We start from the raw sequence: 18,451 nt of genomic DNA, 5'->3' as shown, positions 1-18,451 counted from the left end.
TACCGAGCCATCCGGCTTCGGTACCACAAAAAGAGTGGAATAATACCCCTTCCCTTGTTGTAGAAGAGGTACCTTGACTATCACCTGCTGAGAGTACAGCTTGTGAATGGCTTCCAAAACCGTCTCCCTTTCGGAGGGGGACGTTGGTAAAGCAGACTTCAGGAAACGGCGAGGTGGATCCGTCTCTAATTCCAACCTGTACCCTTGAGATATTATCTGCAGGATCCAGGGATCTACCTGCGAGTGAGCCCACTGCGCGCTGTAATTTTTGAGACGACCGCCCACCGTCCCCGAGTCCGCTTGAGAAGCCCCAGCGTCATGCTGAGGCTTTTGTAGAAGCCGGGGAGGGCTTCTGTTCCTGGGAAGGAGCTGCGTGTTGCTGTCTCTTCCCTCGACCTTTGCCTCGTGGCAGATATGAATAGCCCTTTGCTCTCTTATTTTTAAAGGAACGAAAGGGCTGCGGTTGAAAAGTCGGTGCCTTTTTCTGTGGGGGAGTGACTTGAGGTAGAAAGGTGGATTTCCCGGCTGTAGCCGTGGCCACCAAATCTGATAGACCGACTCCAAATAACTCCTCCCCTTTATACGGCAAAACTTCCATATGCCGTTTTGAATCCGCATCGCCTGTCCACTGTCGCGTCCATAAAGCTCTTCTGGCCGAAATGGACATAGCACTTACCCGTGATGCCAGTGTGCAGATATCCCTCTGTGCATCACGCATATAAAGAAATGCATCCTTTATTTGTTCTAACGACAGTAAAATATTGTCCCTGTCCAGGGTATCAATATTTTCAATCAGGGACTCTGACCAAACTACCCCAGCACTGCCCATCCAGGCAGTCGCTACAGCTGGTCGTAGTATAACACCTGCATGTGTGTATATACTTTTTTGGATATTTTCCATCCTCCTATCTGATGGATCTTTAAGTGCGGCCGTCTCAGGAGAGGGTAACGCCACTTGTTTCGATAAGCGTGTTAGCGCCTTGTCCACCCTAGGAGGTGTTTCCCAGCGCTCCCTAACCTCTGGCGGGAAAGGGTATAATGCCAATAATTTCTTTGAAATTATCAGCTTTTTATCAGGGGCAACCCACGCTTCATTACACACGTCATTTAATTCTTCTGATTCAGGAAAAACTATAGGTAGTTTTTTCATACCCCACATAATACCCTGTTTAGTGGTACCTGTAGTATCAGCTAAATGTAACGCCTCCTTCATTGCCAAAATCATATAACGTGTGGCCCTACTGGAAAATACGGTTGATTCGTCACCGTCACCACTGGAGTCATCGCCTGTGTCTGGGTCTGTGTCGACCGACTGAGGCAAAGGGCGTTTCACAGCCCCTGACGGTGTTTGAGTCGCCTGGACAGGCACTAATTGATTGTCCGGCCGTCTCATGTCGTCAAACGACTGCTTTAGCGTGTTGACACTATCCCGTAGTTCCATAAATAAAGGCATCCATTCCGGTGTCGACTCCCTAGGGGGTGACATCCTCATATTTGGCAATTGCTCCGCCTCCACACCAATATCGTCCTCATACATGTCGACACACACGTACCGACACACAGCAGACACACAGGGAATGCTCCTAACGAAGACAGGACCCACTAGCCCTTTGGGGAGACAGAGGGAGAGTTTGCCAGCACACACCAAAAGCGCTATATATATATCAGGGATAGCCTTATAATAAGTGCTCCCTTATAGCTGCTTTGTTATATCAAAATATCGCCATAAATGTGCCCCCCCCTCTCTGTTTTACCCTGTTTCTGTAGTGCAGTGCAGGGGAGAGACTTGGGAGCCGTCCTGACCAGCGGAGCTGTGAGAGGAAATGGCGCCGTGTGCTGAGGAGATAGGCCCCGCCCCTTTTCTGGCGGGCTCGTCTCCCGCTATTTAGAAAAATTAGGCAGGGGTTAAATATCTCCATATAGCCTCTAGGGCTATATGTGAGGTATTTTTAGCCTTTATAGGTAATCATTTTGCCTCCCAGGGCGCCCCCCTCCCAGCGCCCTGCACCCTCAGTGACTGCCGTGTGAAGTGTGCTGAGAGGAAAATGGCGCACAGCTGCAGTGCTGTGCGCTACCTTTTGAAGACTGCAGGAGTCTTCAGCCGCCGATTCTGGACCTCTTCTGTCTTCAGCATCTGCAAGGGGGCCGGCGGCGTGGCTCCGGTGACCATCCAGGCTGTACCTGTGATCGTCCCTCTGGAGCTTGATGTCCAGTAGCCAAGAAGCCAATCCATCCTGCACGCAGGTGAGTTGACTCCTTCTCCCCTCAGTCCCTCGCTGCAGTGATCCTGTTGCCAGCAGGAATCACTGTAAAATAAAAAACCTAGCTAAACTTTTTCTAAGCAGCTCTTTAGGAGAGCCACCTAGATTGCACCCTTCTCGGCCGGGCACAAAAATCTAACTGGAGTCTGGAGGAGGGTCATAGGGGGAGGAGCCAGTGCACACCACCTGATCGGAAAAAGCTTTACTTTTTGTGCCCTGTCTCCTGCGGAGCCGCTATTCCCCATGGTCCTTTCAGGAACCCCAGCATCCACTTAGACGATAGAGAAAGTCAATATATATGTTCCAAGATGTACCTTCGTTTATATGTTTTCAACTTATATCACTCATGTTCCCAATATCTATACTTACCTATTTGTTAAGTTTGTGCCTTCATATATAGGTGATTGTATGATATGGCTATATGACCGTTGGCACTATAACGCTGAGATTAATGAGAGTAGATTATATATGTCATGTAACGTGTAGGTTGCTTAGCAACGATAGAGGCTCTATATAGCGTCTTATGTGAGTAATGACAGAGGATGTGACGTATCGCCCTAGACGGGAGGTGCGTCTTACTGATGCGTTCCACTGCGTATTATCCGCTGGTCCCGCTTCCGCGTAGTTGTAAAGTGGTAATGCGTTCCACCGGTCACGTGTTCCTTGTGTATTTCCGCCGGCGTGATGTTTCTGTGTGTCTATTCTACCTCCACATTTTTGATATGTCACTGTGTATAACTGAAAGGGGTATATATTGTGATATGGTGCTTAGTATATTTGAACCTTGACAAAGGTCCCAGGGGGGACCGAAACGTCTGCACGCTGTTTGTACCCATGCTGAAATAAAAAACTTTCATAGATGCCATGACTAGACTGGTGAGTGCACTCTCAACTACGGATATATATATATATATATATATATATATATATATACACTAATATTTCTATACATTTTTCTTTTAAAATCCCCATTTCTTTGTACAATGATGTGCAGTATGGAAGCTTTGCAGAACAAGCCATATTACCTGAAGAGCAGAATTAGGAAACAGGTTGCCAGATACAATCCAATAGTCAATATATATGCTAATTGCATGTTGTATGGTGCTAGATTGGCTTCCTTCCTGATGGTGCCATTTGTGTAAAATCCATAGTACAAAACTGTATTTGCAAAATAGCCCTGGAAAAGAAAGCAGGAATTTACTGAAATGTTCCTTTATGAATGTAAAACTTAAGCTGTTTATAGGTAAATATTAGGGTGGCCAATACCGGGATCGGGATCGTCGGGATCCCAGGATTTGGGGCCAAAATCGCCGGGATTTCAATCCCGGGATTGGAGCTTCCAATCCCGGGATTTCGGGACTGTGCTGCGCATGCGCTGTTTCATATATCTTCCAGGCAGCGCTGAGCACTCGGCTCAGACACTGCCTGGCTGTGCAGCTGTGCGTGGCGCTGCATGACGTCAGAGGTCACATGGCGCATCGCAGCCACATGCTTTCAGCAGCTCCCGCCAGCTGCCAGTCATCCAAAGCAGGGGTCGAGACTGCCTCTGCTTGTCACAGCGCGACATGACAGATCCTGTCAAAAACAACAGGGGGCTCATCAGTAATGGATGGATGGATGGCCGGCCCCAGAATCGAGTGGCAGTTGGAAGTGGGGACTAGAGGAGGACGGAGCCCTGCTGCTGCAGCTGCCGACAACTGCCTGCAGTAGTGTCAGAACAGCGCCACACTGTCCAGCAGTCCCATGCCCAGTTTCAAACCATAATTTGTGCTGGTCAATCATTTTTATTTTAGAAAAAGTAAAAAATACATATTTTTCTCATTGACCTACTCAATCCCGGGGATCCTGGGAATCCGGGATTGAGCATTTTTCAATCCCGAATCCCGGGATTGAAAAAACGACCCGGGATTGGCCTCCCTAGTAAATACAGTTGTGTGGAAAGTAGATTTTGATAACTTTCCCTAGAAGTATGGTAGGTGGTAGCACCTTATTATATTATCATAATCGCATAAAGGACCAAATACTGGACTATATATTCATGAGTGAAAAAAATGCATTTCAGAAATATTTCAAGAGAAATATTTACATGGAGCTGCAATATTTTAAGTGTAAAGAAATAACAACAAACGTGCAATGATAAATCGAAATAGGAAGTGTGAGTTATCATATTCAAACGAGTTACCTTTTATATTCATGTTTTATGAGATTTGTGGCAATTATCCCTCTTTTTTATGAATTTGTAATAAATTGTTATGTTATATATTTTTATTGTGAAACGTCCTTTTTAATCATTGGATTAACTGCCGACACCAGTATCCTTTCTCTCTCTTTTTTCGTGCAATAATAAATGTCTATTGTGCCAACACTTCCCAATGCCAAGCCCCACACCCATCTCATAAACTTTTTTTTTCATTATTATGATTATTATTATTATTGTTGTTGTTGTTATTGTTACAGTAAGAGCATAGCAGAAATCTTTACAGTGAGCCCTTTTCTCTGGTCCATGCATCTACTGTACCTGACCCCACAGAGAGGAATGGATCTCTAGGTAGATTAGACTTAGGTCGACAGTATCTATGTCTACCACTATTGGTCGACAGTAAGTAGGTCGACATTGTTTCTAGGTTCACAGGGACTCTAGGTCGACATGTGCTAGGTCGACATGAGAAAAGGTCGACATGAGTTTTTTCACTTTTTTTGGTGTTGTTTTTTCCGTACAGTGACTGGGAACCCCAATTAGTGCACCGTGTCCGCTTGCATGGCTCGTTTCCCTCGCCATGCTTCAGGCAAGGTTACCGTTCCCAATTGTAGTCCACGTGGATCGTAAAGTACGAAAAAGTAAAAAAAAATAAGATTTTAAACCTACCGGTAAATCTTTTTCTCGTAGTCCGTAGAGGATGCTGGGGACTCCGTAAGGACCATGGGGATAGACGGGCTCCGCAGGAGACATGGTCACTTTAAGAAAGTCTTTAGACCTGGGTGTGCACTGGCTCCTCCCTCTATGCCCCTCCTCCAGACCTCAGTTAGAGAAACTGTGCCCAGAGGAGACGGACAGTACGAGGAAAGGATTTTGTTAATCCAAGGGCAAGATTCATACCAGCCACACCAATCACACCGTATAACTTGTGATAACTACCCAGTTAACAGTATGAAACCAACATATCATCAGTTCAGGACCGATGCAACTATAACATAACCCTTATTGAAGAAATAACTATATACAAGTATTGCAGAAGTAGTCCGCACTTGGGACGGGCGCCCAGCATCCTCTACGGACTACGAGAAAAATATTTACCGGTAGGTTTAAAATCTTATTTTCTCTTACGTCCTAGAGGATGCTAGGGACTCCGTAAGGACCATGGGGATTATACCAAAGCTCCCAAACGGGCGGGAGAGTGCGGATGACTCTGCAGCACCGATTGAGCAAACATGAGGTCCTCCTCAGCCAGGGTATCAAACTTATAGAACTTTGCAAAGGTGTTTGACCCCGACCAAGTAGCAGCTCGACACAGCTGTAGTGCCGAGACCCCTCGGGCAGCCGCCCAAGAAGAGCCCACTTTCCTAGTGGAATGGGCCTTTACCGATTTCGGTAACGGCAATCCAGCCGTAGAATCCGCCTGCTGAATCGTGTTACAGATCCAGCGAGCAATAGACTGCTTTGAAGCAGGGGCACCAACCTTGTTGGTTGCATACAGGACAAACAGTGCTTCTGTTTTTCTGACCCTAGCCGTTCTGGCCACGTAAATTTTGAAAGCCCTGACCACATCAAGCAACTCGGAATCCTCCAAGACACGCGTAGCCACAGGCACCACAATAGGTTGGTTCATATGAAATGATGATACCACTTTTGGCAGGAATTGAGGACGGGTCCGCAATTCCGCCCTATCCATATGGAAAACCCGATAGGGGCTTTTATGTGACAAAGCCGCTAATTCCGACACTCGCCTAGCCGAAGCCAAGGCTAATAACATGACCACCTTCCACGTGAGATATTTCAACTCCACCGTTTTCAGTGGTTCAAACCAGTACGACTCTAAGAAACTTAACACCATGTTAAGGTCCCAAGGTGCCACCGGAGGTACAAAAGTAGGCTGAATATGCAGAACTCCCTTCACAAAAGTCTGAACTTCTGGGAGATAAGCCAATTCTTTTTGAAAGAAAATGGATAGGGCCGAAATCTGGACCTTAATGGAGCCTAATTTTAGGCCCAAATTCACTCCAGTTTGCAGGAAGGGAAGGAAACGGCCCAGATGGAATTCTTCCGTAGGAGCATTCCTGGCCTCACACCAAGAAACATACTTTCGCCATATGCGTTGATAATGTTTTGACGTTACGTCCTTCCTAGCCTTTATTAGCGTAGGGATGACCTCCACCGGAATGCCTTTCTCTGCTAGGATCCGGCGTTCAACCGCCATGCCGTCAAATGTAGCCGCGGTAAGTCTTGGAACAGACAGGGCCCCTGTTGCAACAGGTCCTGCCTTAGAGGAAGAGGCCACGGATCTTCTGTGAGCATTTCCTGCAGATCCGAATACCAGGTCCTTCGTGGCCAATCTGGAACAATGAGGATTGTTCTCACACCTCTTTTTCTTATTAACCTCAACACCTTGAGTATGAGAGGAAGAGGAGGAAATACATAGACCGACTGTAACACCCACGGTGTCACTAGGGCGTCTACAGCTACTGCCTGAGGGTCTCTTGACCTGGTGCAATACCTCTGCAGCTTTTTGTTCAGGCGGGACGCCATCATGTCTATCTGTGGCAGTTCCCACCGACTCGCAATCTGTGCGAAGACTACTTGATGAAGCCCCCACTCTCCCGGATGTAGGTCGTGTCTGCTTAGGAAGTCTGCTTCCCAATTGTCTACTCCCGGAATGAACACTGCTGACAGTGCGCTTACATGATTCTCCGCCCAGCGAAGAATTCTGGTGGCTTCCGCCATCGCCACTCTGCTCCTTGTGCCGCCTTGGCGGTTTACATGAGCCACTGCGGTGACGTTGTCTGACTGAATCAGAACTGGTTGGTTGCGAAGTAAGGTCTCCGCTTGACGTAGGGCGTTGTATATGGCCCTTTGTTCCAGGATGTTGATGTGAAGACAAGTCTCTTGACTTGACCAAAGACCTTGGAAATTTCTTCCCTGTGTGACTGCTCCCCAACCTCGGAGGCTTGCATCTGTGGTCACCAGGATCCAGTCCTGAGTGCCGAATCTGCGACCCTCGAGAAGGTGAGCACTCTGCAGCCACCACATGAGTGACACCCTGGCCCTGGGAGACAGGGTGATCCACCGATGCATCTGTAGATGTGACCCGGACCACTTGACCAGTAGGTCCCACTGGAAAGTCCTCGCATGGAACCTGCCGAAGGGAATGGCTTTGTATGATGCCACCATCCTTCCCAGGACTCGAGTGCAGTGATGCACTGACACCTGTTTTGGTTTCAATAGGTTCCTGACCAGAGTAATGAGTTCCTAGGCCTTTTCTATCGGAAGATAAACCCTCTTCTGGTCCGTGTCCAGAATCATGCCCAAGAAAGGCAGACGAGTCGTAGGAACCAACTGCGACTTTGGAATATTGAGAATCCAGCCGTGTTGCTGTAACACTTCCAGTGAAAGTGATACGCTGTTCAGCAACTGCTCTCTTGATCTCGCTTTTATGAGGAGATCGTCCAAGTACGGGATAATTGTGACACCTTGCTTCCGCAGGAGCACCATCATTTCCGCCATTACCTTGGTGAAAACCCTCGGGGCCGTGGAGAGACCAAATGGCAACGTCTGAAATTGGTAATGACAATCCTGTACCGCAAATCTGAGGTAGGCCTGATGAGGTGGATAAATGGGGACATGAAGGTATGCATCCTTTATGTCCAGAGACACCATAAAATCCCCCCCTTCCAGGCTTGCGATGACCGCTCTTAGCGATTCCATCTTGAACTTGAACCTTTTTTAAGTATAGGTTCAGGGATTTTAAATTTAATATGGGTCTGACCGAACCGTCCGGTTTCGGGACTACAAATAGGGTCGAGTAATATCCCCTTCCTTGTTGAAGGAGGGGAACCTTGACCACCACCTGTTGAAGATACAATTTTTGTATTGCCTGTAATACTATCTCCCTTTCCTGGGGAGAAGTTGGAAAGGGCGATTTGAAAAATCGGCGACGAGGCACGTCCTTGCATTCCAGCTTGTAACCCTGAGAAAAAATTTCTATCGCCCAGGGATCCACCTGGGAGTGAACCCAGATGTGGCTGAAACCCCGAAGACGTGCCCCCACTGGGGCGGACTCCACCAGTGGAGCCCCAGCGTCATGCGGTGGATTTTGTAGAGGCCGGGGAGGACTTCTGTTCCTGGGAACTAGCTGTGTTGTGCAGCTTCTTCCCTCTGCCCCTACCTCTGGCCAGAAAGGACGCACCTCGCACTTTCTTGTTTCTTTATGATCAAAAGGACTGCATTTGGTAATGCGGTGCTCTCTTAGGCTGTGAGGGAATATAAGGCAAAACATTTGATTTTCCAGCAGTAGCTGTGGAGACTAGGTCCGAGAGACCTTCCCCAAACAATTCCTCACCCCTGTAAGGTAAAACCTCCATATGCCTTTTTGAGTCGGCATCACCTGTCCATTGCCGTGTCCATAGGACTCTTCTGGCAGAAATCGACATAGCGTTTATTCTAGAATCCAGAAGACTAATGTCTCTTTGAGCATCTCTCATATACAGGACAGCATCTTTTATATGCCCTAAGGTCAATAAAATAGTATCCTTATCTAGGGTATCAAGCTCCTCTGATAAGGTATCCGTCCATGCTGCTACAGCACTACACACCCAGGCCGACGCCATTGCCGGTCTGAGTAGTGTACCAGAATGTGTGTAAATGGACTTCATAGTACTTTTACTGCATGCTATCTGCAGGATCCCTGAGGATAGCTGTTAAGTCAGCTCTACCTTTTGGGTAAACGTGTCAATCCCCCCTAGGGGAAGATTCCCATCGTATCCTGGCCCTAGTAGAGAAAGGATACTGCCTGAGAATTCTTTGTGGGAATCTGCAGTTTCTTGTCTGGAGATTCCCGCTCTTTTTCTTCATGAGAGGAGGGAAATTTACCTCAGCTTTCTTCCCCTTAAACATGTGTACCCTCGTGTCAGGGACAGCTGAGTCATCAGTGATATGCAAAACATCTTTTATTACAATAATCATATATTGAATACTTTGCTGCCAGTTTTGGCTGTACTTTGCATTATCGTAGTTGACACCGGAGTCAGACTCCGTGTCGATATCAGTGTCTATTATTTTGGATAGTGAGCTTTGTGAGACTCTGAAAGTCTCTGCGACATAGGGACAGACATGGGTAGAGTCTGTTCTCTAATCTTTTGTGCAATAAATTTACCTCAGCACTTAATTCCACATATCCATTCAGGTGTCGGCGTTGTCGACGGAGACACCACACACACACACACACACACACACACATTTGCTCCATCTCCTCCTTAGGAGAGCCTTTTACCTCAGACATGTCGACACACACGTACCGACACACCACACTCTCAGGGAATGCTCTTTCTGAAGACAGTTCCCCCACAAGGCCCTTTGGAGAGACAGAGAGAGAGTATGCCAGCACACACCCCAGCGCTATATGACCCAGGAAAAAACACAGCAATTTAATGTTTACCCAGTAGCGCTGTTATTATTATCTGCGCCGAATTATGTGCCCCCCCTCTTCTTTAAAACCCTCTCATCTACCGTGGTATAAGCAGGGGAGAGTCCGGGGAGCTTCCTCTCAGCGGTGCTGTGGAGAAAAACATGGCGCTGGTGAGTGCTGAGGGAGAAGCCCCGCCCCTTCGGCGGCGGGCTTCAGTCCCGCTAAAAGTGTAAAATTGGCGGGGGCTCATGCATATATACAGTGTCCAGCTGTATATATGCTCTCTTTTCCCAAATAAGAGGTTTATATTGCTGCCCAGAGCGCCCCCCCCTGCGCCCTGCACCCTTATGACTGCCGTGTGTGAGATGTATGGGAGCAATGACGCACAGCTGCAGTGCTGTGCGTTACCTCAGTGAAGTCTTCTGCCGACTGTGAAGTCTTCTTTTCTTCTCATACTCACCCGGCTTCAATCTTCCGGCTCTGCGAGGGGGACGGCGGCGCGGCTCTGGGACGGACGGCGAGGGTGAGATCCTGCGTACCAATCCCTCTGGAGCTACTGGTGTCCAGTACCCTAAGAAGCAGGACCTTGCATCTCACATGAGTAGGGCTGCTTCTCTCCCCTCAGTCCCTTGATGCAGGGAGTCTGTTGCCAGCAGGCTCCCTGAAAATAAAAAACCTAACAAAATACTTTCTGTCAGCAAGCTCAGGAGAGCTCACTGGAAAGCACCCAGTCTCCACTGGGCACAGTATTAAACTGAGGTCTGGAGGAGGGGCATAGAGGGAGGAGCCAGTGCACACCCAGGTCTAAAGACTTTCTTAAAGTGCCCATGTCTCCTGCGGAGCCCATCTATCCCCATGGTCCTTACGGAGTCCCCAGCATCCTCTAGGACGTAAGAGAAAAAAAATGATTTTTTTTTTTGAGAAACTCATGTCAACCTAGAACATGTCGAGATAGAAACCATGTCGACCGTACTTACTGTCGGCCAATAGTGTTCGACCTAGACACTGTCGACCTACTTACTGTCGACCTAAAGACTGGATCCCCTCTGATTATGCAGCAGCAGGTATGGATCTGGCTACAGAATTACTCTGAGAGCAACAAATGTATGATGAATTCCTCTGAATGAAGCAGATGATGGTTGGTTGGATGATATTATGAGGCTCAGAGGATTAATGCAGAATGATAAAGTGATGGGTTATTGGAGAATGATGATGGTGAAAGAAGGGTAATGATGGAACATGAGGTGTTTGTTATCATTACCATCCTTACTTTATATGGCACAATAAGGGGTCCAGACTGCCTTCAAAGTATATAAACACAAACAGTATGAACAAAACAATAAAAAAAAAGTGACTAACGGCAGACCTCCTAACCGCCCCAATTTTGGTGGGCACTATTTTGCCATTCCGTCTCCTTCTCATTTGCTGGTCTGCATAGCATAGAGTATAGGGGGTGTCTGGGGGCACCCCAGCAGCTTAGGAAGCTCTTTGTATGGCCCCAGCATAAAAAAAATGCATGTGTACAATGTTCCGCTCCCACTCTCCACAATGTTGGGAGGTGTGTTACATACCTCCCAACAATGGAAGGGTGGCATGTGGGACTCCTTGTGCATGGTAGCCGAAAAGGGGGTGTGGACTACAAAGGGGCATGGCTTTGCAGGGATGATGCAAACATAAGTCACGCCCCCCGTTTTTATCACTGAGGGGTCATGCCCAGCACTATGTGAGCTGCTGGCATGCCCCCTGTCCCTCCATCTCCAGTGAATAGATGGTGTGCGCATCACTGCTGCTCTGCTAAGCAGGGCAGCGAGTGACAGGAGCCTCCCAACTGTCCCCCCCCCACCGTGGGACACTGTGGCCTGCGGGTGGGACAGTCCTAAAAAATTTGGGACAGTTGGGAGGTATAGTGTTAATAGTACAAAACTTAACAGAACACGGACAAGGTTTATAAACAGGCTGCAGCAGCAAGACCCAAATAAGCATCGGGGTAGCTGATCGCAAAGGTTAGGTGCTGTTGTTGGCAGTGGGAAGAAAATTATGGCATAAGTGAGGAAAAGCATGTGAGAAAAGAGGGCCTTGCTCATGAGAGCTTACAGTCTAAAGGTATTATATTAATATCCCTTATTTATAATGCTTTTACATTGCGCTGTATATTGAGGGGATCATATTACAAATTACATACAATGGCATTAGTCACAAGGTGAAGATGTCCCTGTCCTAAACCTTATAATCTAAGAGGTGTGGGGAGCAATTGATACATAAGGTAGTGGAATAACAACAGCAGTTTGTGGTGGGGAAAGTGTGTGCGGTTGCAGTCAGGCAGAAGTATTATCAGCCACCAATATTAAGGCAGCCAGTAGTGACTGACATCTTTCAGCGGTCACAGGTGGTGTGTTACGGTTGGAACAATGAGACAATAAAAGATTAGTCGTTGTAGAAATCTTTAGGCCTTTGCTGCTGGCAACCATGATGTTCCGTAACCGGTCACATTAACCAAACCTAATCCCTATTCTGGTTCTGGAGAAGGCTTTCGGTTTTGTACTGCATGGACACTGTTGTGGTAATCCAGCAGCTCTGTCACGATCCGGGTATCTGGACGCCATTTCTTACCCATCAGATGCCTCCTAAGGCTGGCTCAGCGCTCCAGGACCGGATCCCATCTGTTATCCTAATGTTCACATTCCTGCATCCTCTCCTGTCTCTCTGAGACGCTGTCACAGTAACGCCTTATTACATCTGGCATGGCGTCTCCCGCGGCCTCCGCCGCCGTCCCTGAGCTTCTGCATGCAGAGTGTCAGAGTGGCGATTACGTCAGCCGCGGCCTCCGCTGTGTCCGCGTGGTTGGATGTGCACTTGTCAGCCTGGCGTCTCCTGTCTCCAGTGGCCGGCGCCGCCATTACTGTTTTCATTACCACATGGATTACAAACCAAACTTCCCTCCAAGTGTCTGCATGGGCGCAGCCATCTTGGATTCTGTCAGCTGATCATTTTCTCCAATCTGTTGTCAGTATTGTTAATCTGCATAATTGCCTAGCCAATCCCTTCCTTGCTGCAGGTATAAATACACTGTGCCTGAGCAAGGAAGGCGTCAGTGCTTTGGTTGTCAAACCTAGTTCCTGTTTGTCTCTCTCCTGTGATTGTCTTCCAGGTTCCAGCTCCTGTCTCAAGACTTCCACCATAGAGACCCGCACCAGCATTCCACCTGCGGTGTAGCCTGACTCTCCAATCCATTGTGGATTCACCTGTTTCCAGCTACAACATTACCTGCTTCCAGCTCAGCTTCCAGCAGAGTACAGCTTCCCTTAAAGGGCCGGTGTCCTTTCTACACTTTACCACTCTCCACCGGTATTATTATTTCTCCGCTCTCAAGTTCTACATTTCAGTTCATATTTCATCGCTCCCAAGTTCATTTATTATTTAACTGGTTCCAGCCAGTATCCACTCCGTGCTAACAACAGTCTGGTTCCAGCCAGTATCCACAGCAGCTGTTTTATCTTCAGCAACCCAGCTTTTCCTGGAACACCAGCTGGCACAATCCTGGGTTATCTCCATTGCTACAGTCGGGCCTGGTAAGGACTTTCCATCTAGAAGATCATAAGAACTATCTCACACTACCAGTGCCCTGTGGCTCCTGCCATCCTGTAGTACCCAGGAACTGTATTTATTCTTTGCTGACTTTTACGTTTTCTTTTACTGCTGCTGTGTTGCGGAGTTGTCATAATAAACATCATTGACTTTTATCCAAGTTGTCGTGGTCACGCCTTCGGGCAGTTATTATTCATGTTACTTACATGTCCAGGGGTCTGATACAACCTCCCAGGTTCCGGTACATCTCAGCCCCTACAACTGAGGCTGCCTCCCGTCAGCTCAGGCCCTCAGTTGTGACAGTAAGCACTGACCTAATGAATCCAGCCGGAGACCAGGATCAAGCGGCCAGGCCGATGCAAGAACTGGCAGCCCGACTAGAACATCAGGAGGCTGCACAGGGCCACATCATCCGCTGTCTCCAGGATCTCTCTACTCGGCTGGATGGGATTCAGACAACTCTCCGTGGATCAGGCGCGTCTGGTGCGTCAACCACAGTGACTCCAGCTATAACCCCACCCACCTTACCCATTTCTGCTCCACGTCTTCATCTTCCAACGCCAGCAAAATTTGACGGATCTCCAAGATTCTGCAGGGGATTTCTCAACCAGTGTGAGATTCAGTTTGAGCTACAACCTGGCAATTTTCCCAGTGACCGTACAAAAATTGCCTACATTATTTCTCTTCTCAGTGGCTCAGCCCTTGATTGGGCATCACCGTTATGGGAGAGGTCCGACACCCTGCTATCTTCCTACACTGCCTTCGTGTCAACATTCAGGCGCATCTTCGACGAGCCAGGCCGGGTAACCTCAGCTTCATCCGAGATTCTCCGTTTACGCCAGGGGTCACGTACTGTAGGACAATATCTGATACAGTTCCAGATCCTGGCATCCGAACTGGCATGGAACGACGAGGCTCTGTATGCTGCATTCTGGCATGGCTTATCTGAGCGTATTAAAGATGAGTTAGCTACCAGAGACTTACCTTCTAAGTTAGATGAGCTAATCTCACTCTGCACGAAAGTTGATTTACGTTTCAGAGAGAGAGCAACTGAGCGTGGAAGATCATCTGCTCCAAAATCTTCTGCTCCTCCTCCTCGTCAACTGTCACCATCTAAAGATGAGCCCATGCAACTTGGCCGTTCCCGTTTAACTCCTGCTGAGCGCCGAAGACGTCTCTCCGAGTTTCTCTGTCTCTATTGTGCAGCTCCGTCTCACACCATTAATGCCTGTCCCAAACGTCCGGGAAACTCCAAATCCTAGCTCGCCAAGGAGAGGGCCGGCTAGGAGTAATGATCTCCTCTCCTTCTCCTCAAGATTGTAATCTCCCAGTCTCGCTTCAAGTTGCTCAACGTTATCGGAACGTCATTGCCCTCCTTGATTCCGGAGCAGCTGGGAACTTTATTACTGAAGCCTATGTTAAACGGTGGTCCCTATCCACCGAGAGACTTCCTTCGTCCATTTCTTTAACTGCCGTGGATGGCAGCAAAATTTTTGATGCAGTTATTTCTTTAAGGACTCTACCAGTTCGTCTGAGAGTGGGAGTTCTTCATTCCGAACTTATTTCTTTTTTAGTGATTCCAAGAGCCACACATCCTGTGGTCCTGGGCCTTCCATGGCTCCGTCTTCACAATCCTACAATTGATTGGACGACTACGCAAATCCTGGCATGGGGTTCCTCCTGTGCTGAGACATGTTTGTTTAAAGTATTGCCTGTCTTTTCTTCCTCCCCCAGGTCGTCTGATGTTCCACCTCCTCCATATCAAGATTTCACGGATGTGTTCAGTAAAGCTTCTGCTGATATCCTTCCTCCTCATAGAGAATGGGACTGTCCGATTGATCTCGTTCCAGGGAAGGTTCCACCTCGAGGCCGAACTTATCCGTTGTCTCTGCCTGAGACGCATTCTATGGAGGAATATATTAAAGAGAACCTAGCAAAGGGGTTCATTCGACCTTCTTCTTCTCCAGCCGGCGCAGGCTTCTTTTTTGTAAAAAAGAAAGATGGTGGTCTGCGGCCGTGCATCGACTACAGAGGTTTGAACGACATTACCATCAAGAACCGTTATCCTTTACCCCTGATTACTGAGCTCTTTGACAGAGTTAGCGGAGCTACCATCTTTACAAAGCTGGACTTGCGAGGTGCATACAATCTCATCCGGATCCGTGAGGGTGACGAGTGGAAGACCGCCTTTAACACCCGTGACAGACATTATGAGTACCTCGTCATGCCCTTCGGATTGAGCAATGCTCCAGCTGTCTTCCAGCATTTTGTCAATGAGATCTTCAGAGACATTCTATACCGTCATGTCGTGGTCTATCTAGACGATATCCTCATTTTTGCCAACGATTTAGAGGAACATCGTTTTTGGGTTAAAGAGGTTCTGTCCCGTCTCCGTGTCAATCATCTCTATTGCAAATTAGAAAAATGCGTCTTTGAAGTCAAGTCCATTCCGTTTCTAGGGTACATTGTGTCCGGTTCCGGACTAGAGATGGATCCTGAGAAACTACAAGCAATCCAAAATTGGCCGGTACCCTTAACCCTCAAAGGGGTCCAGAGGTTCTTAGGGTTCGCCAACTATTACCGAAAGTTTATACGAGACTTTTCCACCATTGTGGCGCCTATTACTGCTTTCACTAAGAAGGGTGCTAACCCGTCCAAGTGGTCTGAAGAAGCCATGCAAGCATTTCATCTTTTAAAACAAAGGTTCATCTCTGCGCCTGTTCTGAAACAGCCTGACATCGACTCTCCTTTCATCTTAGAGGTGGATGCCTCCTCCGTTGGAGTAGGAGCGGTGTTATCTCAGAGGGCTAAAGATGGCCATTTACACCCTTGCAGTTTCTTCTCCCGGAAGTTCTCCCCAGCTGAGCGCAACTATGCCATTGGCGACCAGGAGTTGCTAGCCATCAAGCTCGCTCTAGAAGAGTGGAGGTATCTGTTGGAGGGAGCTTCTCATTCAATCACCATACTTACAGACCACAAGAACCTTTTATACCTGAAGGGCGCACAATGTCTCAACCCTCGTCAGGCCAGATGGGCACTTTTCTTTTCCAGGTTCGACTTTAAACTCCAGTTCTGTCCGGGCTCTCAGAATCGCAAGGCCGATGCCCTTTCCCGCTCATGGGAGCAAGAAAATGAGTCAGAGTCTTCAGACAAGCATCCTATTATAAATCCGTTGGCATTCTCCACGGTAGGGATGGACTCTACGCCCCCATCAGGGAAAAGTTTTGTGAAGCCGATGCTAAGGAAGAAGCTCATGCATTGGGCCCATGCTTCCTGTTTTGCCGGACATACAGGTATCCAAAAAACCCTGGAGTTTATCTCTAGGTCCTATTGGTGGCCAACTCTGAAAAAGGACGTCTTGGAGTTTATTGCATCTTGCCCAAAGTGTGCCCAACATAAAGTATCCCGCCAGTCGCCTGCGGGGCAACTGGTTCCACTATCCGTTCCCCGTCGACCATGGACCCACTTGTCGATGGATTTCATTACAGACTTACCCATGTGCAACAAGTTCAATACCACCTGGGTGGTAGTTGACCGGTTCACCAAGATGGCACACTTCATTCCTCTCACCGGTCTTCCGTCAGCTTCCAAGTTGGCTCAAGTATTCATACAAGAGATCTTCCGACTCCACGGTCTTCCTGAAGAAATTATCTCAGATCGAGGAGTTCAATTCACAGCCAAATTCTGGCGAAGTTTATGTCAAGTCCTTCAAGTCAAGCTAAAGTTTTCCACGGCTTACCATCCTCAGACCAATGGTCAAACCGAGAGGGTGAATCAGGACTTGGAGGCCTTCCTCCGCATCTATGTGTCCTCCTCTCAAGATGACTGGGTTCAATTACTTCCCTGGGCCGAGTTCTGTCATAACAACCAGTATCATTCTTCATCTGCTTCAACACCATTCTTCACTAACTTTGGATTCCACCCTAAAGTCCCTGAGTTCCAACCGCTTCCAGCAACTTCTGTTCCCGCAGTGGATATCACCTTGCATCAGTTTGCCAATATCTGGAAGAGCGTACGATCAGCTCTGCTCAAGGCATCGTTCAGGTACAAGAAGTTTGCGGATAAGAAGCGTCGAGCAGTTCCTGCTCTCAAGGTGGGTGATCGGGTATGGTTATCCACGAAGAATTTGAGGTTAAGAGTTCCCAGTATGAAGTTTGCACCTCGCTATATCGGTCCTTTCAAGATTGAACAAGTCATCAATCCTGTTGCTTACAGACTTCAGTTGCCTCCCTTCTTAAAAATACCCAGGACATTCCATGTTTCCCTGTTGAAACCGCTGATCTTGAATCGGTTTCATTCCTCACTTCCTCCAACTCCGAAAGTCCAAACTCAACGAGGCGTTGAGTATGAAGTGGCCAAGATCCTGGACTCACGTCACCGTTACGGTCAACTACAGTATCTTATTGACTGGAAGGGTTACGGCCCTGAGGAACGTTCATGGACCAATGCTTCTGATGTCCATGCTCCTGCCTTGGTCCGGAGATTCCATTCCAAGTTTCCTCAAAAGCCAAAGAAGTGTCCTGGGGCCACTCCTAAAGGGGGGGGTGCTGTCACGATCCGGGTATCTGGACGCCATTTCTTACCCATCAGATGCCTCCTAAGGCTGGCTCAGCGCTCCAGGACCGGATCCCATCTGTTATCCTAATGTTCACATTCCTGCATCCTCTCCTGTCTCTCTGAGACGCTGTCACAGTAACGCCTTATTACATCTGGCATGGCGTCTCCCGCGGCCTCCGCCGCCGTCCCTGAGCTTCTGCATGCAGAGTGTCAGAGTGGCGATTACGTCAGCCGCGGCCTCCGCTGTGTCCGCGTGGTTGGATGTGCACTTGTCAGCCTGGCGTCTCCTGTCTCCAGTGGCCGGCGCCGCCATTACTGTTTTCATTACCACATGGATTACAAACCAAACTTCCCTCCAAGTGTCTGCATGGGCGCAGCCATCTTGGATTCTGTCAGCTGATCATTTTCTCCAATCTGTTGTCAGTATTG

The 18,451-nt window shown here is 48.2% G+C and overlaps 1 protein-coding gene across 3 annotated transcripts in view; it reads right to left on the bottom strand.

Annotated features, from left to right (window-relative positions):
* Window positions 1–18,451, bottom strand: part of TMC5 (transmembrane channel like 5) — a 383,751-nt gene that overhangs the window by 119,594 nt on the left and 245,706 nt on the right. For all 3 annotated transcript variants that reach the window (XM_063934401.1, XM_063934400.1, XM_063934399.1), the window contains one exon: window positions 3,287–3,438. In XM_063934401.1, the coding sequence (XP_063790471.1) occupies window positions 3,287–3,438 (152 nt within the window). The remainder of the gene's footprint in view (window positions 1–3,286; window positions 3,439–18,451) is intronic.

Source organism: Pseudophryne corroboree, chromosome 7 (genome assembly GCF_028390025.1).
Source record: "Pseudophryne corroboree isolate aPseCor3 chromosome 7, aPseCor3.hap2, whole genome shotgun sequence".
NCBI classification, from domain to species: domain Eukaryota; kingdom Metazoa; phylum Chordata; class Amphibia; order Anura; family Myobatrachidae; genus Pseudophryne; species Pseudophryne corroboree.
The sequence above is the reverse complement of the archived record's forward strand: the minus strand, read 5'-3'. Positions and strand labels throughout refer to the sequence as shown.